Source organism: Chelmon rostratus, chromosome 7, assembly GCF_017976325.1.
Source record: "Chelmon rostratus isolate fCheRos1 chromosome 7, fCheRos1.pri, whole genome shotgun sequence".
NCBI classification, from domain to species: Eukaryota; Metazoa; Chordata; class Actinopteri; order Chaetodontiformes; family Chaetodontidae; genus Chelmon; species Chelmon rostratus.
Window position 1 is genome coordinate 2415106 of NC_055664.1, and position 25363 is coordinate 2440468.

Here is a 25363-nt window from a genome sequence, read left to right on the forward strand (position 1 = left end):
ATTATGCACAGGGGATGCTGACACCAAGCCTGGATGAATGAATTGTTGAAACTCTGTCTAAATCTGTTGATGCTGGCTAAAATCATATTAACCATAGTCAGCTATTAACTGCAGTGCTGACTAGTGGCTTTGGTAGTCAGTAGTGCCAAACCCATGCTGGCTAACATAAAACAATAGTGTTTCTGATTGTTTTCCAGGACACTGGTCTCATTTTTGGACCATAGAAAAGAACCTGAGATCAGTCGTCCATTCGAGAAAAACTATCTTGGTTCATTCCTTTATGTTTCATTATAATGCAGTTTGGAAAGTCTCCTGGTGACTTTCGAGGCATTCACACATCTGAAAGATGTGAGCTGGCTGCTCAGCATTGCATTGACAAGCTGACAAGCTGTGTGAGTATAAGAACCAGAAGACATGGCCATGGTGAAATGGAGAATTTGCTTCTTTATGATGGTAGGAGATTATTAGACTAATTACTGTAAAGCATCAATACCCCAACAATACAAGTGCCAATGACAGTGGGGGCAGTGGTGACTTGCAGTAACAGTTAGAGGAACAGTTGGGCTGTTGACCAGAAGCTCTGTTGTTAGATCCATTGTCAAATGGCAAAATAAATCTGGATGGGGAAGAGAAGGAGCAGTGCTTGCTTTTCCCTTATTTTCACCAATGAAGTGCCCTTGAGCAAAGCACTTAGCTCCCGACTGGCCAGTGGAGCTGCTCAGTGACCAGCAGATCTGGCTGAGTGAACGCCCACATGAGGCTGGTTAAATGTTTAAACGCTTCTTTTTCTCCCTGTTTCAGTCCAGACTAAAACAGCATTTTTTTTTATTTTTATTTTTTGCTCAAAAATGGAGCTTTTACAAAGCAGCCTCTTGAATGTATAGTCTTGAAAACGCTAGTTTATAAAGAACAAATTATCTAAACTGGATTGCAGACATTCATATCAGGTGTTGCTCTCAGCTGTCAGCAGCTTGTTCAATACTGTATGTTAGGCTAATATTGGCTTTTTGATTAAATATCAAATGACTTCCTATGATTTCAGGCAGAATTTCACTTTTCACACACACTCTTGCTTTTTAGCTTGATTTGCTTAGTGATGTATCTCTCACTGGTGTCCTCTGAGGAGTTGATAAAACTATAGATGCTCAGCTGCGTTGCCTTCAGTTGTTACAGAGTGCTCACAGTAATAAACTGAGCAGCAGCCAGTGCTTTGCTGACATTTTTTCCCTGAGTTTCCCCTTAATGCTTCAACTAAATGAGGGCTAAAAAAAATCAACACTCAATATATTTTTGGGAAAAATGAATTTAATGTATACATCTCCAAAAAAGACATCTTACCTAGTCATGTGGATGTGAGCTATTCTTGTGGTACATCAGTCGCCGTCAGTATTTTTTTTGCTTATTTATTACTCTCCACTGTAGTTTGCAATTGTTCAGAGGGGATTAATAAAGTCTTGCTGTGTCTCATTGTATCATCCAAGTGAATGATGGAGCTTCTTCCTTGATCATAAATTCTATGTTCCTGAATTTCCCCTTTACCCCATAGAGCTGCTGAGCCTAAAACAAACGTCATTGTCCTCAGCAGACATTCAGAATGCATACGTTGTACCCTAAAAAGGCAGAACATGGTCAGTGTAGAACAGCATGGGATATATTTTATACTGCCACATCATTCATTAACCATCATAAGACACCATTTTTCAGAGGTGGAACTAATGTAACGCCTGACTTTGCCAGGCTACACACCTGCACTGTGTGTATCATAGCATGGCATACCAGCAAACAATATGAAAAATCCTTCTTCACTCCTTTGTTGCTTAGAAATGATTGGAGATTGGATGGAAAAGATAAAAGTTCTCGGCTTAAACGAGTTCCCGTGCACTCATTTTGTCTGCAGATTCATTTTGTTTTCCCTTTCTGTGCTGTCTTCAAAACTTAACTTTATTCCCTTCTGCCCTATCTTTTTATTCAACTTTGAATGGATTCCATCTTTTCTTTACACCACTATAATCATCCCAAAAAAGCTTGCAACTTGTGAACTTGAGGAACACTAAATCCCCACCCCCACCCCACCCCACTTTCTCCATGCACACACATTTGCACACACGCACACAAACACTGGCAGGGATCTTAGGCATTCACAGGCTGATGATTCCGATAATCTGAGTTCAAATACAATTCCTGGATCACAGGATTTAAATGACATTATATAGAAATTTGATTTCACATCTCAAGCAACTGAACCTCCCCCGATCCCATCTCTTTCTAATTACGCTACTTTCCCCTGAATCTGCACCAGAGTCTTTCTTCTGCTTCCCTTTTTGTTCATTCTGCTTGAATACAGGCAGGGATATTCTTTAGCAGCACAATGCATGTATTACAATACAAAGTAACCCAGGAGCGGCTATATATTACCAATGATGGCTCCCCCATGAATTGGCTGCGTGTTTGATTCATGGTGGGTCGCAGTGTTACAGAAAGCAGGGGGTGAGCCTATCCAGCCATCTACCTGTAACTGACACAGTGAATATTTACAGCAGAAGGCCCAGTTCAACTGAATTCATTTTAAATCACCTTTTGAAAGCGTTTGAGACCGGAATCATAAAGGTCATATCAGCGATATGAGTTCCTCTGATTTCTTAGAGTGATACAGATGTAGATGACGACTGAGGTCATCTTTCACTGCTGGTGGTGAGTTTATACATAACCATGTCTGCATATCTACCAACATCAAAGCTGACTGAACGCTGCTCTGTATGTACTGCATGTCTTCCTGTCTGTCTGTATGTCTGTTTGTGCAGTTTATCTGCCTGTATGACATGAATACACTAAAAAGTGAGATGAGATGAGACTGCTCATCGGACCAGTGCATGAGGTTAATACTGAATCAGTTTCGCTGCACACATGGATGTGGATTCTGTGATGTCACACAAAGGTTTCTGAAAGAACTGTTTTGAACAGTTACTGTGATTTGCTTTATATCTATATTCATTTCATAGAAGAGATGTGCATGACACAGCTATATATAAACAAAATACAAAGTGGTATTACGAGGATGGGCTGGAGATAGCTGGTTAGCATGCTAACCTCCGAATCTATCTCTGCAACAATAACAAATAAAAAAATGGAATCCGGCCACAATTATGCTTCCCTTTAAAAACATTATTTGCTGTTGAAAATTAGTAGAAGGCCTATGTAAATGTCATTTTTAGGAAACATGGTTGGTTAACTTTGTCGTTCCATACGTAATAATAATGATAATATAATACGTAATGATAAAATTATTGTGCTTGATAACATTACAAAATCTTAACTTTCACTATTTCCCCCTCAATTTGTCTGTGTACCCACATGTGCACATTTTTCTTTCTGTCTTTTCAGGCAGTCATTTTAATATGTTTAAATGTCTGCATCATTAAATTATTTGCATCCCAAATAGAGACGCCTCATCAACAAAGCCAGGAACGTCCACCCTGGCTTGACTCAGCAGGGCTGGAAGGTGGGTCAATTGCAGATAATTTATCTAGCCAGAAAATCCTAATATGTGGAGCAGATGAGGAGGGGAAAGGGAGCTGAGCCGCTGACGGCGACAGATGTCAAAATGATAAAGATGCAGCATTTTGTTTTTGTTTTTTTATGTCATGCCTCTCATAAAAAGATCCAAACCAGCAATGTGTTCGTCCATCTCTCAATACTTTCTGACTTCCCTGACTGTGGCTCTCAGCCCCAAGCAAACTGGGTGCTCCTGACAATGTAAATCTTTAAAAACAGCTCACAAATATACAATTTCATTTTTGTTTAAAGGCTAAAAATGAATATCACACTTAAACCATCAGTAATGGGCTTGGAACCCCACCCATGCCCAACCCCCATTTCCCATCCATCAGTGGCTATCAACCATTCCAGTGTTTGTCATAAGAAGAGCACGGGACTGTGTACTGTGTGTGACCAGGCAGAGATGGGCCCAGATAAAAGGATTCTGCCAAGTCCTGATTAGGTCTGCTTCCATGTTTGTCTTCCAGTATCAGGGCTTACATGATTTATTAGAGTGTGCTGGGGCTGTGTGTCGCAGGGTGCTAACTCTCCTACCTATGCTCCATAGGGGAGTGCATTCCAGCAAACCCCATGCAAATGAAGCCACTATTCCTGGTGTCGCCCTGTAGCTTGCTTAACTTTCGCCTCCCCAGCTGAAGCACCTCAGGGTGACTCCGATAATTTTCTCTATTAATGAGCTCCATGATTGCGAGAAACAAAGAAACAGCAGATCAATGAACTGCCAAGAATGAGATTAATTTGTTTAATATTGGCCTCTTTACTATATATGGTGAGATTTTCTGCAAGGTTGAGAGTGTTGAATGCTTTTTAAAAAAGACTATTTTGTCATTTTTGCATACAAACTCATACGGTGGAGGGAAATATGAAGTTGGTTGTGTTGATATTATCAAGGAAAAGATTTCTGATAAATAATTTGCTATGTGTACGTGTTATTTAGCATGATTTAATTAAATTTAAAGTGGCTTTTGTCCTCAAAATGCAAAGTTAGAAGATTTTCACATGGAGATAAGGATTTTGAAATCTAGAAATGGATGCACAGGTCAGAAAGGTGAGAGAACATGGTATACATGCTGTTGCAGAGTCTCTCCCATGCTAAAAATAATTGAATTGCCAAGGAATCATTTAATATTTAGCGTTTTGTGTATATTTTTTGTCATAGCAATGGTTGAATTTAAACTTAACAAGTGATAAAAGGAAATCACAGCTTCTTTCAGCTGAGCCACTTCACTTACACGCTGGTAGTTCTGCAACAGTTCAAACCTACTAACTAACTTTATTTTGAATTGTTGTGGGGATCCCAAAGTTTCAAAGGCACCAAATATATCAGAATTTTTGTATAAAGGTATAAAATGGTACACAGGAAATTTACAATGTTTGTCTTTGATGGATCCATAAAAATCGTGTTGTCATGGTTTTAATATTTTAGTCATTGCAGTTAGCATTGTATAACTTCAGGATTGTTGGAAAAATATACTGTATATACAGTAAGATACTGTCAGACAGAGTGGAATGAGATGATCCTACAAACAAAAAGGAGAAATCTGTATGTTACTGAGTTTAACACTATACTTGAGTATCATTATGAGCTTTTACCCAGCAGTAATATGTCAAAGAAAAAAAAAGTCAAAGGTTTGTTGAGATATTTACTTTATAACTTATATTATATAAGTTGAATGAGTGGGCAGTGACCAGAATCTGTGTGTTTACTACATAGAGGTAAGAGTGAACCTACATGGTCACGTCTGAGCTCCAATAGCTTGCAGTTCTCTTACTCGTCCTCCCCCTCCTCCCCCTCCTCCCTCGGGCTCAGCTGGACGTCCTAAACGGGGGTCAAGGTGGATGCTGTTCTCTGAAACCGCTGCTGACCATCAGTCTGCCAAGCCAGGTAATTTACAGCCCACCCTCCTCCACCCTGCCACGTCCAAACCTCCAACAAACAACCCCCCGACCCATCACCGACACTCTTCCTCTGTGCACACACTCTCTCTTTCTCTCTGTCCTCTCTCTATTTATCTCTATCGCTCTCTCCTCCTCTCTGGCTGGGTGTGAAGATGCCAGCAGCACGCTCCAGTGGAGACAAATCAGACCTTACCGGCCGTGTCATCGTAAAACATCCCCCAGGAAGGTTGCGACCTCCTCACCTTTTCAACTCATCTGCAGGCATAGCAAGTCAGTAGAGGAGGAGGGTTCTCCATGCAGCAGCATAACTACCTTAGTCACATTATCACAAGAGGCAATTATATGAATGGAGAGACAATTCAGAAAGATACATCAGCATGGATGGAAATATAACGAAATACTCTCCAATAAATGCACAGAAAATCAATGTAGAGGAAATGACAGTAAATACAAGGCGACTGTTAGCAGTCACCTTGCTCCTGTTTACAGTATTTATGTCCTGCTTAAAGGATCACAGAGCTTCACATACAGAGACCTTATAGGACTACCTAAGATCCCACAGACCTGTAAGCCTTACAGTTTTTTTTTTGTATATATTTCAGACAAACATGTCTCCTAGAAAATCGCATTCATACACAACTAGTTTGCATTAGCACATAATACATTACAACATAATGCAGAAACATTCATACTTAGTGCTGATATTAAATATAACCACGTGTTAAACCTTTCACATATAAATGAACATCTGTTACATTCAAGTCCTTGCTGAACAAGTTCACACAATGCTGATTAAGCCAATCACCACAGAGTAAATCTCTTTATATTTCGCCGTTTACCAGAGTCTTTAAATCTGAAGTCTGTGGTAGCTTTCCCACTCTGACGCACTGGTAGTAATACCTTTTATTTCAACCAGTAATGACTGGTTTGGCAGAGCTGAGGGGGGAGCAACCATGGTGACATGGTATGGTTTTAGAGGGAGCTACATACTGGACCTTTTAGAGCATTGTGCAGCGACTAACAAAGTGAAACAAAAGCTCCAGTTTGTAACTCCCCTTAAAACCACAAACAAACATGAAACAATGTTTGTTTAATGTGTGAATGAGTTTGAGAGGTGTTGGTGTATTTTTTTTTTTACGTTGGACAGAGTCAGGTTGGTCCAGGTTTACAACCTGGAACAAAAAATGGTTTTAGTCTCTGTAACTAATTTCCCTGTTCATGACAACTGAACTCTTTCTTTCTGGCTGGTCTGTCTGCATCTGGGTCCTTCCCTTGCTGCCTCGTACTCTCCCTGTGACAGTACAATCTAGCAAAAAATGGACCCTGAAGCATTATCTGTGGATGAAATTAATGAGGTGACATATGCCATTCAGTGCCCACTAAACTACTGCAAAAATACTTATTGAAGAAAAGGATGCAGCCTTGCCACTGGCGCACCAGTTAGGATCTTCTAAGTGTTTGTTGGTGGAGTCGCTACAATTATTTTCAGTGAACTTTGCCTTCGCTCCTACCTCCTCTGCATCTGGCCAGCTTGTGGCTTGGTGACATTGCTTTCCAGCCCCTGGTACCTGGACCCTGAATCTGAACCTGCAAACTGAACCCTTCGCCCTGAAATCTGGAACCTGCACCAGCCTGCCTGCATTCCTGCCTACACACTCACGTACCTATAACTGATCAATAAACTCCTGAACTCTTCTGTCTGTCTACATCTGGGTCCTTCCCCTGCTGCCTGGTACTCACCTGTGTGACAAACATCAAGAAAACACCTTATGAAAGAGAGAGTTTGTGCTTGTGTTCTTTGTTTTGTCATTTGTCACCAGTTTTGGTTTTTCCTTCTCTTTTGTTGCATCTTTGTTGCTAACGACTCTTATATTTTAGTTCACTTTTCAACAACTGCTTTCCAAGCTCTCCTTTAACTGCTCACTTTGTTTGTACACAGCATCACTCCTGACTCCTGGAAAGATAGCCCCCACCTCTCCTCAAATGCATATACTCGTAGTCACACACAAACACACACACATTCAGCCTCACCCAGCGTCAGGCTCCCTGTTGCTCTAACCTGATGGAGCCATCAGCCAGAAGCCAGACAGAGAGCAGTTGTTCTCATGGTCTCATCCCCGCTGCAGAGCCTTGACACAGGGAGAGACAAACAATTTGGCCTCCCTCCCACAGTCACAGAGCCAGCAGGGGAGGCAACTAGGAGAGAGAGAGAGAGAGAGAGACAGACAGAGAGAGAGAGATGTAGGTGTCTTGGTGTCTTTCAGTCATTGAAGAAGAAAAGTCATATTTCTGAGAGTGAGCGTGTGTTCCAATATGGAAAATGTCAGCTACAGGCTGAGGGGATCTATTTGCAGCCAAATAGTTTGTTCCATGAATGTTAAGGGGGTTTGCTTTCAACAAGTGGGATATATTTCCACTGTAGCCTTTGCATATAGACAGCCTCTCTTTTGTCCTTCCCAGGAATAGACATTGTGCACATGCAGGTTGTTTGGGCAGCTTTGAATATCACCGCAGACATGGTAAGACTGCGAGGCTTTTGACACGGGGGCTAGGACAAAGGGAAATAGGGTCGTGTGGTGAAATGGTTAATGTGAATCTTAATAGAGGCGGCAATGTCATTATCTCCAAATCCGCTGAGCCCTCTCGACCGGGGGTCGCTGCATAGACCGCCACTTTACATCCTGAGCGTGTCAGGCCGAGAGACCGGGGGCATGACTGCCAATCCCATCCGGAGGATTTGTGTCCTCCTCCACCAAATTCAGTAAGCACATGCAGGCTCATAAAGGTGTTGAGAATTGAGGAATTTGTCTGGGAGACATGGCCAAAGTCAATGAGCTAGTTTTGCCTTTCAGCCGCAGGAAGGGGAAAGGGGGTCGAGGCCTTGCAAGGCACCTGAATCCTCCTCCTCCGTCCACTGAAAGAGGCCTGAAAGGGGGGCTGCCCGCCTTTAAATGAGATGAACACTGTCAGATTTACACACTGCCATGTTTTCAACCAACCCCTGATAATCCCTTCCCAGAAATAAATTGTCCCATTAAAATGAAATCTTGCCCATATAGGTTTAATAAATTGAAAACGCTTGTTTGAATCCTCTGTAATTTGGACAGAATCCCAAGCATGTAGCAAAGGCTCCAGCAAAATAAGATTATTTGCTGTGTATTATAATGTATGCAGCAGTTTTTATACGACCAAACAGTGTCAGTGAACCCCCCGATGAAATGTGTGCTTATTTATATGCAGTTATTCAGGTATGCAGTAAATTCCAATTACTTCTTAAGATTTCTATTTAGCATGAGGGGGAAATATGACAGGGAAGCACTGTGTTTTGAGCGGCATTGTAAATCTCGTTAACTCTTAGCAGCATATTGCAAGAAATCTGCATTCATGTCAGGGAGTGAGCAGTGCATAAGATTTTAGCAACTAGCTAATAGTTGTGTATGGGGATGTCTTAGAGGGGTCTGAAGTAGATTCAGCTAATGTGAAGATTTCAAAGCTGATTCCAATAGATTTGTTTGTGTGATGCTGCTTACATTTTGTAATGCTATTTGAAATCTTTAAATTTGACTAAGTGCATCAATAAATATGATATAAATCTATTCTTGCTGCCACAAAAAAGCCTCTGAAAAGGCATTTGGACCATCACAGGGCACAAGAACTCCCCACTAAAATGTAGAACCTGGGACGGGGGTGAGACCAGTCCTGTATTTTGACAGCAAACACACGTGTCGAGCTAACTGATGTGTGTATCTTTGCCTGCTGTTGCGTTCTACTGTGTCATACTGTAGGTCCACTTACTAGATTATTTTCTGAGCTTCAGTTAATGACAACATGAGACTGAGTCAGTGTCACGTCATCATTGGTTGAATGCCCCTGAAAAACACAGAACTCCATTTATTCAGTGTTTGCAATGATAGGTCATGGTTGTTCTGTACAGTTGTGTACTGCAGAGTTCATTTTGAAACTGTTGGGTGTAAGGTTTGGGGTCTCTGCTTAGGGCCAGATCAAGACTGATGTGGATTTTTATCTTGTCATCATTCAGCACATCACATTTCTGATACCACTAATTTTCCTTTAGAGCGCGAGCTCCAATAATGTAAAGGAACTTTGAGGAGTGGGTGATGTGGGGCTGGGCTTTTGCCCCCATAAATACTGGGACCGGCTCTGGGTTATTAACAAAAAGCCAGTACCGACAAACACACGCATTGCTCTAACTGAGATGTGTGTCTTTGACTGTGTGCTTATGTGTTCAACTGTGTTATGAGCTACAGTGTGAGTGGAGGCCGGTGTTCAGTCCCCCCGTGTTGGGCCCCCAGGGCCCCTAAATCCCCACTGTTCTTCCTTGCAGCCTCCTTCTGATGTGCAGCATGCCGAGGCGAGCAGCGCTTTGCCTATGCATTAGCAATCCATTTCCCCCGGCTGACACCTCTCCAACATAAAACCGTAAGGCAGAGGTAAAATATCTCTCTCCTGGCGAAAATAAAGCTTTGTCTGCCTGCTGATCTATTGGATATAAAAATAAAGCCGCGGCTTTGATGCGGGCTTTACCTTATGCGCGCCTTTGCTTTTTGCGCACACAAAAGCTCCAATGAAGATAGATAGTGGGGGACTGCCGCGGTGTGTCCAGCACAGCAGCATCACTCACTCCACTTCCTCTTCCTCCTCCTCCTCCTCCTCCTCCTCCTCCTTCCTTTCCCCACAGCCTTTTTTTTACTGCGATGTTGTTGAGGACTGCGCTGTTTGTTATTGATCAGTGAATGTCGATAATTATGCACGGATTTCCAGCCTAATCGGCTTTGCAAACGTTGCGGCGTTCACACTAAAGAATAATCAGTTTCTTCTTGATTCTTCTTTGTTTGTTTTTTCCGGTGGAACGTGAGAACATTTTCAGGTATATAGGGACATCTGTGATTCCTCACTGTTTACTGTTTTTGGCTCTTTGGATAAAGAATGTTGGATCCAGAGCAGTAACTGTCCCTTTTTGCCGTAGTAGCCTTATTGCACAGGCCTACAACTGGCGATGCACCTGCAAGAGTTTCCACTGTAATGACATCTAGAGATTATAGGAAGGCCACGGTTTAGTCGGTTCCCCTCCCATGCATGTATTATATAGTAAAGTTGCAGTAACTGCTACAACAAAAATACCTTCATTATAGCCTGAATTGTAGCTTCAATTCTGTGACTTTATTTCAAACACCGTAAGAAAGTATTTGTAGGCCTATGTTTCCGATCATAGACTGAATAAAATCGTTCATTTAGGAACATAAATCAGTCAAGACCTCTCAATCCTGCAACACTTGGTTCAAGGTTGTTTAGGGTTTTTTTTAGTTGCATTAAGAAACATTTTAAGAATCAGATTGGGCTTTTTATTGTATTTCATTTGTCTGTTTTTCATTCTTATGTTTAACAATGAAAAGGTTTTACTTGTAATTCAGGATTTATATATATACCTGCTACTCTGACCTAAGAACCCTTAATACTGTGTTCTTCTGGGGTCAAACGGGGGGCCTGAATAAGGTTTTCTACAGGGCATCTTTGCTGTAAAAAGTCGTTTGAGAAAGCACTAAATGTTCCATGTAGCCTGAAATAAATTAAGTTACTTAAAATTGGTGCTGCTAAAAAGGTTGTTTTTTTTTTTTTTTTCGGATTTATCACTTAAATTTAAAAATTAGAGGTGGGACGCTCCCGACTAAACATGCACCGATATTTTAAGCATGAGATTGCTCATCATGTCATTGTTAAGAAAAGCAGCTGTGTGAGGGGCCGCTCTGCTCGGCTCTGCTGTATATTTTAATGCAGGTATCAGCAGCGGCCAGCTCTCCCTCTCTCCATGCTTGCGGGCTTTTTCTTTCAGAGCGCAGAAATCCGCTGCAGCGGCTGCAGCAGCAGCGGCGGCGGCGGCGGCTATCTGCCGCTCCGCAGCCACACAGCCCGTCCCCAGAGCGGCAGATAATATCTCAAAGGGAGTGGTTATCGCCACACATTATATTATAATCATTAGTGATCCTAGCCCTTTCACCCCGACTACAGAACAAGCGCAGAGTACCATTAATCTGAACCAGGGGGGCTGCTTCCCAGCGACGCCATGTATGTTCATTTCGCAGTGACTCTGTTTAGAGCATTTTGTGACTTTTATATATATATATATATATATATATATATATATATATATATATATATATATATATATATATATATATATATATATATATATATATATATATATATATATATATAAGTTTTTATTCCCATTGAAGGTGGAGGTCTGCGTTGAAGAATCCCACCTGGCTCAGTCAGTCATTGGTCTCAGCCTGATGCAGGATGATATCAGGTGTGATAAGCCGTTTTTGTGATTTCCTCACTTGATTTAAAAGGGTCTCCTGTCCCATCCTCTGTGTATTATTCCTGATGGTTTCCAGCGATAGATGGCTTTTCTATCATAGAAACAATACAGTTTTGGAGAAAAGACGAAATACTTTGACTGTTTATCTATAAAATATCTTGAGTGCTATGTAGAAATATGGAGGAAAAACTACAAATCAAAAATCAGTGGCGATAGGCTTCAACATTTAGGAATATTATCTGTCAATTTATATATACCATTAATGATATAGAGAGACTCGCGCATTTGTCCAGTTTTATTTTCATTCATAAATATGGTTTCACTGGAAGAAAGCTGACTGGGAATGTGCGGTGACCGTGCTGACCTTCTAGAGCTTTATTCTGACATAATGCTGCTAATAAATTGGAATTAAGTCCATCCTAATAGTAATAATAATAGCATCGTTGCCTAAGCCCGCTCTTTGCCCGGACTGAATTCGCCCCCTAGAGGACGGAGCGGGACTTGAGCGGTGGTGGCGAGGCTGAGACGATGGTGCCCTTGTTTCTGGGTGACATCGGAGTCTCATGCAGGGTTCCCGTTCTGCACCCCGAAGCCCGCAGTTCACTGAATCATATGATCTCCTTGAGAAAAAACACACGGACGCTGAAGGGATTGTAGCTGTGGATGGTTGTGGAGGTCATATCATGGCAGCCTCTGAATATCGGCTGGTGTGTGTGTGTGTGTGTGTGTGTGTGTGTGTGTGTGTGTGTGTGTGTGTGTGTGTGTGTGTGTGTGGAGTGGGGGGGTTGACTGACAGAGAAGGGACAGCTGTAGGGAGATGATCTATAAATCCCATTGGATTTCTCTCAGCACAGGCCGGGACCGGAGTTGGAAAGTCTGGAAAATGTTTGCGTAGAGTTGCTGTTGGCTCAATAATCCACGTTGAGTTCACATCGGCATATGTTTGGCTGCTGATGGTCAGGAGGAGGAGGAGGAGGAGAAGGGAGGGAGGACACAGCTCAGCCAGTCGATTGTGGGACTCTGCGTGCTTTGCGTTAGCTGCCACAGCCTCCTCAGTCATGTGTGTTGTGCCACGATTTCCCAAAATATGTCATGTATAGGGCCTGTGCTGCTGCGCGAGCAGCGCGCGGCGGGATGGATGGACTGAGGCACGGATGGATAGAAGGAGGAGGGGCTGGGACTTCGGTTCTGGGAGTCCGTGATAATGCTTTGATTGACCGACTGGGCAGGGCAGGGACAGGAAAGTGCACCCCACCCTCCCCCACCTCCAACATCTCCTCCTTTACAAACTCCACAATTTATGAATATGACTTGTGCGCGTTTTCAGTGCCGCCGAGAGAAGTGATTCATGTCATGGACAGCGCAGTTTACGCGTTGTTAAAGCAGCGGTCTGTGAGTTAATGTATTACGTTAAAATACTACATTTTTATCTTAGTTTGTAACTTTTAAATAGATCTAACACAGATACATTCTGATGCCGGCTTTCGTTTTTTTTTTTTTTTTTTTTGTTTAAATAAAAACGTTCTTTCTTCTCAGAATAAAATGCGCTTCTGTACTTTTTCGTTTCAAATAGCTCCTTATTCCGAATTTCATGCCAATTGCATTTGAGACTTTTGTTCAAAACGAATTGCAATAAGTGCAACGAAATAAAATAAAATAATTTCTGCCCTGTTTCTCATGAGCTTTTAATTTCGTTTATTTCAAAATATGTGCATTTTGCCACAGACTATTTTTCGATTTCCACGTGGTGAAGTTTTCCAAGTAGGAATAGAGATGAAAAATTATACAAATGATATTAACTGAGCCAGTTTCACAGAAATGGGGCTGTTTATTCCTGAAATAAACGCATTAAGCAGTCAGAATTATCAATGCGTCATATTATGAATTATGAATGTCAGCGCCTGTTTGCAATATTCCTTTGTAAAAAGAGAAAGAAAAATCGTGCAGAGAGACTGCAAACAGCAGGGCAGAGCAGCGGACCCGTACCCCACCCTCCACGTCCACCCGTCCACCCCCCCTCCTCCGCCTCCTCCTCCTCCTCCTCCCCGGTACACTCAGTTGATCAAAGCTCCAGTCGGGGGTGATATTTCTCTCTGTATTACCGGAGTCACGGTTTGTCCCCCCGGCAGCCTACCCGGCCTCACCGGCCCCGCTGTAATGTCACAAAGGCCGGCGATCCAACTTCACAGCCCGACAATCCCGGGAAACTACACGGAGAGGAAGAAATAGCTTTAACTATCTCTTTTCTAATATTTTAAACACATTTTCACTACCCATCTAATCACCTGCTCGAGTCGGTCTCCTCCGTCTAGCCGAGCCCCTCATACATTGTTGTGGTGACATTGTGTCTCTTAACTGAGCCTGGAGGAGAGAGGGAAGACAAATAAACGTGTCATGATTAGAATTAATGATTGCATGCATCTTCACAGCCTCATTCATTATCTCAGATTAATTATCTCGCAGTGTACTAGTTCACTTGTCTGCACTTCATAAACCCCAAATCTCCTGGGCTGCTTTATAACACCACGGCCCTGGTGGAAGGATATCCTTTCCTATCTCTTCTTAACTGTGGCAGCACGGCCTGTAGTGTCAAAATTCACACTTCGCAGGAAGTAAAACAAATGCATAAAATATGAAATATGAATCAAATAGAAGTCCCTTCAGTGGGCACCAATACAAGACAAATTTCAGATGAATTTGGGTATTTTCAGCTTTGATTTCCATATTCTCATATTAACAGGCCTCCTGAAAGGCCTCCTGCTATCAAGTCTGCCTCCGATCATTTGGAGATGAAAACAGGACAAAAAGAATAAGTTTTGTTTTCTTTAACTTGACCACAGACGCTGTCCCACAAATTCCAATTTACAACTTCTGCCCGCATCAGAATGGAAATATGCGTAAGAATAAAATCTATCGCGAGTAAGGGATTACATTGGTAAGGTTAAAACCATTTTTGCATTTAATAGTGTCTTTGCCTGGAGGGGAGTTGAGATATTTTTAAGCCTATAGCCTATATTTTGATTTCCTTCTATTCGTGGATTAATCTGCTTCTGTGAGCTGTCTTTTTTCCCTCTCTGGTTTATTCTAAATCAGGCAGAGATTATCCCCACTGACAGACTATCACGCTATCTTCTACACATAGAAATAACAACAACTTTTGTTGTTTACATGCTGCATTTACAAGTTTGTGAGGTGGTGGGGAGTGTAGGACCTGCAGACTGCAGGATTTCTGAGGTTATTTTCAGGTTCTTCTGCAGATTTTAGTGTAGAAAAAAAGAAAAGTGTTTTTCGCAGACCGACGGAAACGCCACATTTCCAGTGCTGACTGCCTTTTTATGCACAACTACGGACCGCCCAGTTGTCATGGAGCTCAATGACCCCTCTCTCCCTGTCTCTCTGATGGAAACATAACCAGATGCTCAGCAGAATGCGCTCAGAAGCACCGTCCACACACAGAAAACAGAAAAGTAGGTAAAGGAAGGAAAAAGAGAAGAAGAAGACCGGAGTGGGTGGATGCAGGGCTGAAGACATGGGAAAGCAAAAACAAACAAAAAAGAGATGGAGCCTGCGTGTTTTGAAGCCTTATCTCTCTTTTTCTTCAAGCCAGTAACACATGTCCTGTTGAAGGGGCGCTCCCCAGACGCCGGGAGGCAGCTGGACGGGGACGGGCGGGCGTTTTGCATGAGAAGCAGCCCATATGCAAGAGGATGCTGGCGGGCTATTGGTAGAGAATAAATGGGTGTCCCTGGGTCAATTTTTCTGCTTAAAGTGCGCAGCTATTGAGCTTGATTACATTTTAAGACGAGCAGATAAACTCACCACTCTGTTTGCTTTTACAACAAAGACAAATACATTTTCGTACTGTAATTACACTGACTGAACTACTGCCAGGCCACAATGGAGCAGTTTGTGTAAACAAGCGTTTCAAAGATTAATTACTCCAAACCACTTTCCTGGCGAATGCAAATCTTCGAATATGTTCAACTTTATTTCTTCCATATTAGACAATTTATTTTCATTTAGCCAGACGAAAAAAATCTTCTAAGTGTTAAAGTCTGCAGGCCTGTAAATCATCGACACGAACCACTTGACTAATCTCTTTGATGAGGGATGACTTGTAATCCCGCAGACTGTTAGACTCATGGTGTTATTTACGTACTTAAGGTGAACTTGAAGTGGATTGGACCTCCCTAATGAATCGTCCGTGGTGTCTGGGCCGCGAGCTCCTGACGGGCTGAGCTGCACGAGCTGTCAACTTTAGAGCCTTTCTGTCTTTCACTTCGACGCTTCCTCTCCATCACACCGAGAGAGCAGAGTGCCGAAGCGCGCTGCTGCTAACGCTCGAGGAAACTCTGCTAAAGTAAAATATCGCAAGACATTCTGTAATGTTGCACGGCACGGGAAGAGAGGTGACAGCGGTAACACCATATCTCTAGAAGCCAGTCATCATCTAAATAAGGCGGAGAAGTTCCGCAGCTTTCTGCTGCGTAATCAAACATTTAGCTCTATGGATGAAGCGTTCAAGTGCAAAGCAGGCAGCTGAGATTTAGGCTGTAGTCCTACGTAGGCCTACAGCTGGTTTATTGATTGTAAAACCCCCCAGTTATTCCGAAATAACAAAACAAACATGCCCAACTTGTGCGTAATTTTCTGGCGCAAAGTAAAACTTCACATGAATAAACAGGGAGCACGCCATGCAATATGCGCCTCCAGCTTCTTTATCCTGAAGACGCCACTGTATCTACCTGCTCAGATTCCTCCTTCATGCCCCCCTCATGCCCAGAAGACAATTTGTTCAGCAGTTGAGAAGTGGAGTCTCTCCCTCCGCGCTGCTCGCCCTCCGCCGCGGCTGCTTTCTCCAAACACATTCACTAACATATGACAGTTTGCAGGGAAATTCTTGACAATTGGTGTCTTGAGTGTGTGGCATAAATAGCAGGCAGAGCCCTCGCTGGGTTATGATGGGGCGGCTTGATGGTTGCTGGCATGGCGCAGAGCTGATTGGTCCGGCCGCGGCCTGACGTCAGGAGGCTGGGAATAAGGCTGGGCTGGAGCTTTAGGAGCAAGACAGTGTAGAGACACAGCGCATCCCAGCATACACACGGTACTGGAGACTGAGGGCATCCCAGCATACACACTGAGCACTACCGGAGCCGCCAGCGCATCCCAGCATCCTTCGCCACCGCAAGCTAAACGTCCAGGATCATCGGACAGAGCGAGAGGGGAAAACACTTCTTTTTCCCCATCTTTTGGGTGTGTGATTTTGTTTCTCGCCGGGTTTTGAACAGTGGATACGCTGCCATGTCAAAGTGCACTGAATTATTTATAGGCGTGCGTGTCTTATTGTGTGACAGCTCTGCCCAAAAAGCATTTTATTAGACGTCTCTTCCAACACTGACTGGCACACGACGCTCCTCTCCGCCGATGCGTCACTTCTGAGAGCGCCGGGACAACCAAACTGGCTCCGGTCTTCTCGCCTGCGCCGATCCGCGGCTTCCTGTGTTGAAACCTACATTTTTGTTAAATTGCCTGTTTTGCCTCCGGATCCAATTAAGGACTGGTTAATTTATTTTTCTCATTGTGGCTTTTTCACCTGAGAGAGAGGACGCGGTCGCCATCGCTTCCTGTGTGTTTTTTTGGACGCTGAGCCTTTTTACGCATGCAGGGAGAAATCTGTGGTGACACTTGATCGACTGACTTCTCCGCGCACATTGACCCGGGAGCTCCAGGCGAATCAGGGAGGGAGAAAGCAGATACTCGGTCAATGCTCGGCCTGTGCTGTTGATTTTGTTTGTGTGTGTGCTTCGTTTGTGGGGTTGTTGCCCAGCCAAAGCCATGGTCCACTGCGCCGGCTGCGAGAGGCCTATTCTGGACCGCTTTCTGCTCAACGTGCTGGACAGAGCCTGGCACGTCAAGTGCGTGCAGTGCTGCGAGTGCAAGTGTAATTTGACAGAGAAATGTTTTTCTCGAGAGGGCAGACTGTACTGCAAAAATGATTTCTTTAGGTAAGCTCGGGGAAGGTGTGTGTCTATTCATTATGTTTTGTTGTGGAATGTGTCTGGTTTTATGTCAGGAGCTGGACTGTGCAGACAGCAGGTACTCAGGCTCATATGCCTTTAGGAAATTATGTAGCCTAAAGAAATTAAAATAGTAGTTAAACATAGGAGCAAAGATGGCGATGGCACATCATAAAAAACATGGGACACTCATATTATAAGACAAATGATTTGAATGTTCATTCAAAATAACAAAAACTGAACTAAAACAGTTTTCAGTCCTTTGCAGATTTACTGCAGGTCAAACTTGCTATTTTCTATATCATTTACCTTCAAAATTAGTTCTGTGCTGTTCTTTATCAATCACTAGAAAGATGCCAAGCATTTTAAAACCCCAGAACGCCTGTTGTGCTTTTTTTTCGGACAAATAGCTAAAACAAAAGAAATTATTCTTATTATTTTACTTAAAAGAAGTTAGCACATCTGTTGTATTTAGAGTGAACGCTAAATAAATAAATGAATAAACCGACCTGTCCGTGCCTGTAGGCGTGAAAGAGGACTTGGAGGCGATAAGCTTTGATTAGGAGCGAGTAATTAAAAGCTTGTTAATTTGGATTCTTATGCAAAACAGCAACAAAAGAGGGGCAGCAACATTAAACGCGTGTGCACTCGCTCTCAGCGGGAAGAGGGGGCGGTTTGTTAGGAAATCGAGGAAATCACACTTGGGGTGTATATTTCCAGCGTGCAGGCAGCCGGGGGAGCGCACAGGATCAAACCCGGACCAGAGGAGCCGCGGCCCGGTGTGTTTACTCAGTCCGACTGGGAAGGACGTGATAAGTGGATTTGAATAGTAAACTAGTTGAAAAGATAAAGTCCGCAGACAATGCAATCACAGACGTGCTGTCAACAAGTAGTGCACACCACTCAATACACATTGTTTAACGGTGAAGTCAATGGCAGTGCCAGGATTTATTATTCAAAGCAGCCTGCTGTGTTCGAGCATTCACCTGAACATTTACTGGATTTCATCGTGTAAAAAAAAAAGTCTAACATGAAACACGGCAGGTTTGGAGATGCAGCGATATATATATATATAAGAAAATAACAATTCCATACAAACTAGTCTCTTCAGTGTGTCTATAGTTGTATAGTGGCTTTTGGCGGAAGGAAATCATGTTTTTATTTGAAAAAGTGATTTGGAAAAATAAGACCGAGCTCATGCACATCTCTAAATTTACGTTCGTTTCGTTTCCAGTTAAAGATATTTATAAAACGTAATTTTCCTCAAATGTTCTTTGTATAGAATTTATTCGCACGTACAGCAAATCACAGTATTATTATTATTATTATTATTATTATTATTATTATTATTATTATTATTATTATTGTTGTTGTTGTTGTTATTATTATTATTATTATATCTGACAGAACATTGTGGACTGAGCATAACGGCTCATTCACTGGAAATTGCACAAGGTCCAAAAAGCTCCTGAAATGCGTCTTTTAAAGTGGAAGTGTCCCTGTGAAGCTCTTCTCTTCTCTCCATATTCTGGGGTTCTGGAGTTTAGCGACAGACCTTCTTTTCACCAGTTGTATTTTATTGTATGTAAATGTTATTTTTAAGAATGATTTATCATTCGACTTTCGTCCCCAAATTGCGTGTTGCAGTTCTCAAGAAGGATTTAAAAATGAGTGCCTCTCTTATAAATTCTCTATTTCTTTCTTACTTCAAACTATACTGAGTGAACAGCGTTTTAAAAACTGATTTTGTAAAATAAGGCTTCGTCAGAAACATCTCCGCCTTCTCACCAAATCTGGCTGCACGTTGATGTTATAGTTTAAATCTCAGAAATGATTTCTGTAAAATATATCTGGCAACAATAATCATCCCCGCTCCTTTCCCTCCTGCAGGCGTTTCGGCACGAAGTGTGGCGGTTGTTCGCAGGGCATCTCTCCGAACGACCTGGTCCGGAGAGCCAGGAGCAAAGTGTTTCACCTCAACTGCTTCACCTGCATGATGTGCAATAAGCAGCTCTCCACCGGCGAGGAGCTCTACATCATAGATGAGAATAAATTCGTTTGCAAAGACGACTACCTAAGCAACGCCAGTGTAAAAGACACCAACCTCCTCTCAGGTACGGAGGAAGCCCCGCGAGCGCGTGTGTACGTGTGTTTGTGTGAGTGCAAGGCGGGATAAATTGTGATGGATGTGATGTGTTCAGCCCCGCAGTGGCTTCATCATTCCCATGACCAGGACTTAGATGGCATTCAGAGAATGGAAATCAGAAAAAGTCTATTGTCTATTGATCATTCTGTCCCCAAATGTAGAATATCTTCAGTTTAAGCCTTTTAGTTTCGGTCGAGATTATGATCTGCATTCAGGCCTGTAAATTGCTGACTATTCGATCCATAATCTGTCATATAAGATTTTTATTGCGTTTATTTACAATTTTTAGGTTTCTTAATATTCAAGTCTCTTTGCAAAAAAAAAAAAAAAAAAAAAAAAAAAACACCAGCAGCCTCTTATCTGTCCAAAGAATGTTCCCGTATTTATGTATTTCTATGAATCTTAATGCTGTAAAACATAAAACACAACCAAAGTGACTGTTTTCAAGTGGAGAAACTCAGAATGTCTCTTATTAATGATGCTTATAGTTCGCATCACCGACTCCAGGTCATAGTTCAGCCACCTTGAACTGACCACAACATCCCTGCAGACACGTTCACAGTCATACATGCAGTTTATTTTCTGTTCTAATTTATTATAGGATTGATTCTGCTCTATTCCACTGAAGTTTAGCGCTGCAATAATTCAGTGCAGTGTTTTTGGAGAACGGCTCTGCTTATTCTAATTTTCATGCGTCATTTCTCCAGTAACGGCATGCAGCGACCCCAGTTTATCGCCGGACTCTCAAGACCCGCTGCAGGACGACGTGGTCCTAAAGGACACGGAGATAGCCGCCCTGTCCGACAAAGAAACGGTTAACAACGAGAACGACGACCAGAACCTCGGAGGGAAGCGGCGCGGCCCGCGGACCACCATCAAGGCCAAGCAGCTGGAGACGCTGAAGGCGGCGTTCGCGGCCACCCCCAAACCCACCAGACACATCAGGGAGCAGCTGGCCCAGGAGACCGGCCTCAACATGAGGGTCATCCAGGTAAAGGGACATCTACCTAGAAACCAGACCGGGCTGGGGTCCCGCGGGAGATCCAGGGCGTTCAAGTGGATTATCGCTCTTATTTCACCCCGAATTCATTCATTAACCACCAAATAAAGAGCTACAGGCATATAACAGCCCGTCCTATTTATTAATGGGGGTGTTTCTCAAACTGGTGTCCGTTTGCCCCCCCCCCCCAAAAAAAAAAAAAAATCACTAGGCTAGTGTAATTATCGGTTTCACCATCCCCTGTAATTTATAAGCGGTTCAATAGGAAGTCATGTAAACGTGGATCTTCTGTTTCTGTCTGAGATGAGCTGAAATATTATGAAATTAATATTCAGGGGACACCCACAGGTTGAGGAGGTGAGCTCGCGCCTTTTCTGTTTTATAGGGTGTTACGAACCCATTAAAAGGTGTGATGTAACAGCTTATATTTTATGGTAAAATGTCCCTGCCAGGCTGCCAGACTGCCATGACCGTGCAGGTCTCATCCCATCAGAGAGGCTCCACCTCCCCCAGCATCAGCTTTCCCCTCGCCTCCCCCTCTCACATCCTTCACCCCTCTTTAAAGGAGGCCTCGTCCCCTCAAACTGCGTGCTCACGTTGAATTCATTAAGCCACAGATTGGCCGACGGACGAGGTTGATTTGGAAACGGGTAATTTATATGGGTATTTTTGATTCTTGGCGCTCACACGGGGCAAAGTCGCCAACTGGCGCTGGGCTGCTGGGAGGCGCTGGGAGTCCTGGCACAGCGCTGCCATCACGTTTTGCGACCACGTTTAGCCATGCTGTGAGCATTTCCAGCCAAGTGGAAAGACCGAAATCTGTTTCAAGGGTCTTCAGATTGTCTCTGCAGAACTCTGAATTACAGCAGGGCCGCATTAAGTTAAACAAAGAGCGACACAGACAAGTGGCAACACACTATTATTATTATTATTATTATTATTAAGGGTAATACTTTAAGTATTATTCTATAGAACGAGGGATTATTTCATGTTCTTTTTGGTGATTTATACATTTTTTTAAAAAGCCGTTGTTTTATGTGGCGCAGCACAGTCTTGATAGGGATGACTGTAAATCATAGATCTGTGAGCCGACATAGTGTTGCCCCTCAGGAATCATAAGAGTCAGTGCCGGAAAAAGTTGGCGCTTTTCTGCATTTTTATTTCACTTCCATAAATGTCAGTTTTTGCTTTCTCGAGGAAAGTTTCACGGTGTGGCTCAGGCTGCGGGGCTGATCAAAGGTAGAAAGGTTTAGCATAGCAGATTAATGGCGATAAAGTGAAAGTGGTAGAGTATGGGTATCTAATATGTATGAGCACGAGGGAAAAGGGAAGAGCGTAATTAAAGGAAGCTGGCCTATAGATTAGGAAATGATAACCTCCAAGAGCCCCGTAATATATTGGTAACAACCCTCCTATTAACTATTAATTGGAGATTTTAAGCCCCCGCTGCTGCAGCCTTCAGTCGGAGTAAATGGAGGGTTAAAAGATCATTAGGGAGGTTAGATGTGACTCTCGCTCCTGTAACGATAATTGGGCGCAGTCCTCTGCACCGCACAGCCCGGCACAGCACGGATTTAACGCACCGGCTCATCACGTCCGCCGCAAAACATTCCGAGAGCTCAGTTATTTACTCTAATAAGAAAGCCGCGCGGTGCAGGTGCCAAGGTAAATATGACACCTCATTACACGTTCTTCTGTATGGGGGAGAATTTGCACAGAGGTTTATTTGCATATTTGAAAAAAAAAAATCCACAGTGCGCACTTTTTTGTTTGTTTACGTGTTTATTCATACATTTCTGCCGCTTAAAATTCACACCACCGCCGCCCCCAGCCCGCCCCTCACTCACCTTCCCACACATAATATTGACGTGCAATCAAAATGGCGTCAGCAGCCTCCTGCATGTTTGCTGAGCGACACGAAATGACCTGTGTGTGTGTGTGTGTGTGTGTGTGTGTGTGTGTGTGTGTGTGTGTGTGGGTCCAGGTCTGGTTCCAGAACCGACGTTCCAAAGAGAGGCGCATGAAGCAGCTGAGCGCGCTGGGCGCCCGGAGGCACGCGTTTTTCCGCAGCCCGAGGCGGATGAGGACGCTGGTGGACCGGCTGGAGCCCGGGGAGCTGATCCCGAACGGGCCCTTCTCTTACTATGGAGGTATGTTTATAATTTAGCTCATTACAACAAAAATCTTTTTTTTTTCACGTCGTCCTAAGTCTTTTTCTCCTTTTTTATTTCGTGTTTAATTGACGCTTCACGCTTGGTGCTCGCTTTCTTCACCTTTTGCTTCACCTCGAGTCGCTGCTATGAGTTTCACGCATTTCATTTCAGATATTTTTAAAAGTCAGACTTGTATGTTTGCTTATTTCTACTGTTTGTCTGCAATTTTTTTTTCTGTTTCCTGCCGAAATGAAACAATGCTTCTGTTCTCTTTTGTCAGCTATACTTGGTCAGTTTAGGCGCTCAAAAACAAGTAAAGCAGTTTTATTTGTGTCTTTGTTGACTGTGTGAAGGCACTTTCACCTCCAGGAAACATACACCATGTCAGGCCTGTATATGTCTGGTCTCCCAAGTTCTTTTCATGAAAGCACAAAATTAGTGCAACATTTATGTAAACAAATACAATGCAATGATTTTCTCTGCTTGCTTCACATTTTGGGTATTCAGCAATGAGGCTCTTATTTTAAAAAGAAAAGAAGCTGTGCTGTATTGTTCAGTTTGGGTCACGTCGTCCAGGCGTTTGGAGATCATTGAGTCGAGTTTCAGTGAAATTAGTTTACATCTCTGTGATTTGATGCTACACTCTTCTTTCGAATGCTTTGAAATATCTGATAATTTTCAGAGAATTCCATTTGTGCTCGGGCCTTTGTCCGTTCTGCCGAAGCAAAACGTCTAATAATATTCTGCTGAATTGAAAAAAATCGGTCTCAGTAGGTAGAATCACTGATGAAATGGCCCCCATTTTAATTAATTTTGTGGCCACGTTGTTCTCCCCACCCAATTGCAGTTTTGATTTAAGTGTAACGTGCTCTGTGACTAATGTTGTACGGCGAGGGTCTCTCTCCCCCTCTCATACAAATCAAGCTATGTATATTCAATGAATTCCTCAATGTCTCCGGGATTATTTCTGCACTCCATTGTTCTCCGCTAACGTTGATTTTTTCTTCTTCTTTTGGATCTGCAGATTATCAAAGCGAGTACTATGGCCCTGGAGGGAACTACGACTTCTTCCCCCAGGGGCCTCCGTCTTCACAGGCCCAGACCCCGGTTGATCTCCCTTTCGTGCCCTCCTCAGGCCCCACGGGCACCCCCCTCGGCGGTATGGACCACCCCCTGCCGGGCCACCACCCCTCCAGCGACGTGCAGCGCTTCTCAGATATCATGTCCCACCACCCGGGGGAATCTCCCAGCCCAGAGCCTGGCATCCCGGGGCCCCTGCACAGCATCTCTTCCGAGGTGTTCGGCCCCAGTCCGCCCTTTACCTCACTGTCGCTGAACGGCAGCGGATACAACAACCACCTGTCCCACCCGCCCTCGGAAATGAACGAGGGCACTGTGTGGTAGCTTTTTGAGAGAGCGGACTTTACTGGCGAGAGATTCGGTAACAGAGGGTGGTGAGGTTTGGTGGTGTTGGGGCCTGGGGTCAAGAACAGGGACATGGATATCGACAGGGTTAGGGCAACGCCATCGAATCACAGTTGTTGTTTTTTTTTTGGGAGGGGGGGGTGTTTTCATATTTATTTATTTATTTATTTTCCCATTTGATTTGGTAATCTTTTTGGTGGGGAAAGCCTATTTGGCATAAAAAATTCTGCTCAAAAACATTGTCTTCAGTATTGTGTTTAGGTGTTTCAATTGCTTCTTTCGCGCCCCCCCCCCCCCCCCCCCCCCCCCCCCCCCCCCCCTTTCCGTCCCACCCTGCATCCAAAACTGGACTTAAAAAAAAAAAAAGAACAGGGCAAGACTGCTGAAGTGCCCTCCATTCACCCCCCTTTCTTTGGGCCCCTGGGGCACCCTGTCACCCCTCCTGACTCCTGTCAGTGGTCGGGCATCATGACCAAACCCCCTAACACTCACCGGTGGGGTAAAAAACAACCCTTCGAAATCTCCTATAGTATGTCCCGAACACAAAAACATCATTAGCTACTGTCAAAGACTTCAATAGCTTTACAGAGAGAGAATAAAGGGGCCGATGGTTGGTTGTGTGCTGACCTGGCACTGTAGGAAGGCTGAGCGGCATTCAGACTATGTTCGAGGCACTAGACTTGTCCCTTGTATTTATTCAGAAGCTCCTCAGACCTCTTTGCCTCTCAAGGCTCTGCCATATTGACACTTAACCTTTTTGACACTATTTTTCCGAAGGCCAGAGGAAATGACAATTTTTCCTCCGTCTGGACTATTTGTTTCTCTTTT

At 43.4% G+C, this 25363-nt stretch overlaps 1 protein-coding gene across 1 annotated transcript; it reads left to right on the forward strand.

Moving 5' to 3' along the window:
- Nucleotides 1–17629: 17629 nt before the first annotated feature.
- lhx1a (LIM homeobox 1a) lies at nt 17630–24514 on the forward strand. Its single transcript, XM_041941290.1, has 5 exons — nt 17630–17799; nt 19702–19925; nt 20665–20948; nt 22942–23107; nt 24135–24514. Exons 1-5 carry the CDS (start codon nt 17630–17632, stop codon nt 24512–24514), a joined length of 1224 nt encoding a protein of 407 aa, XP_041797224.1.
- Nucleotides 24515–25363: the final 849 nt, after the last annotated feature.

What these genes read in the sequence shown, in the direction of transcription:
- lhx1a (XM_041941290.1), top strand. Translation starts at nt 17,630, where the DNA reads ATGGTCCACTGCGCCGGCTGCGAGAGGCCTATTCTGGACCGCTTTCTG. An exon ending in TGCAAAAATGATTTCTTTAG is followed by an intron (nt 17,800 to 19,701) that starts GTAAGCTCGGGG and finishes TCCCTCCTGCAG; the next exon opens with GCGTTTCGGCACGAAGTGTG. An exon ending in GCCCTTCTCTTACTATGGAG is followed by an intron (nt 23,108 to 24,134) that starts GTATGTTTATAA and finishes TTGGATCTGCAG; the next exon opens with ATTATCAAAGCGAGTACTAT.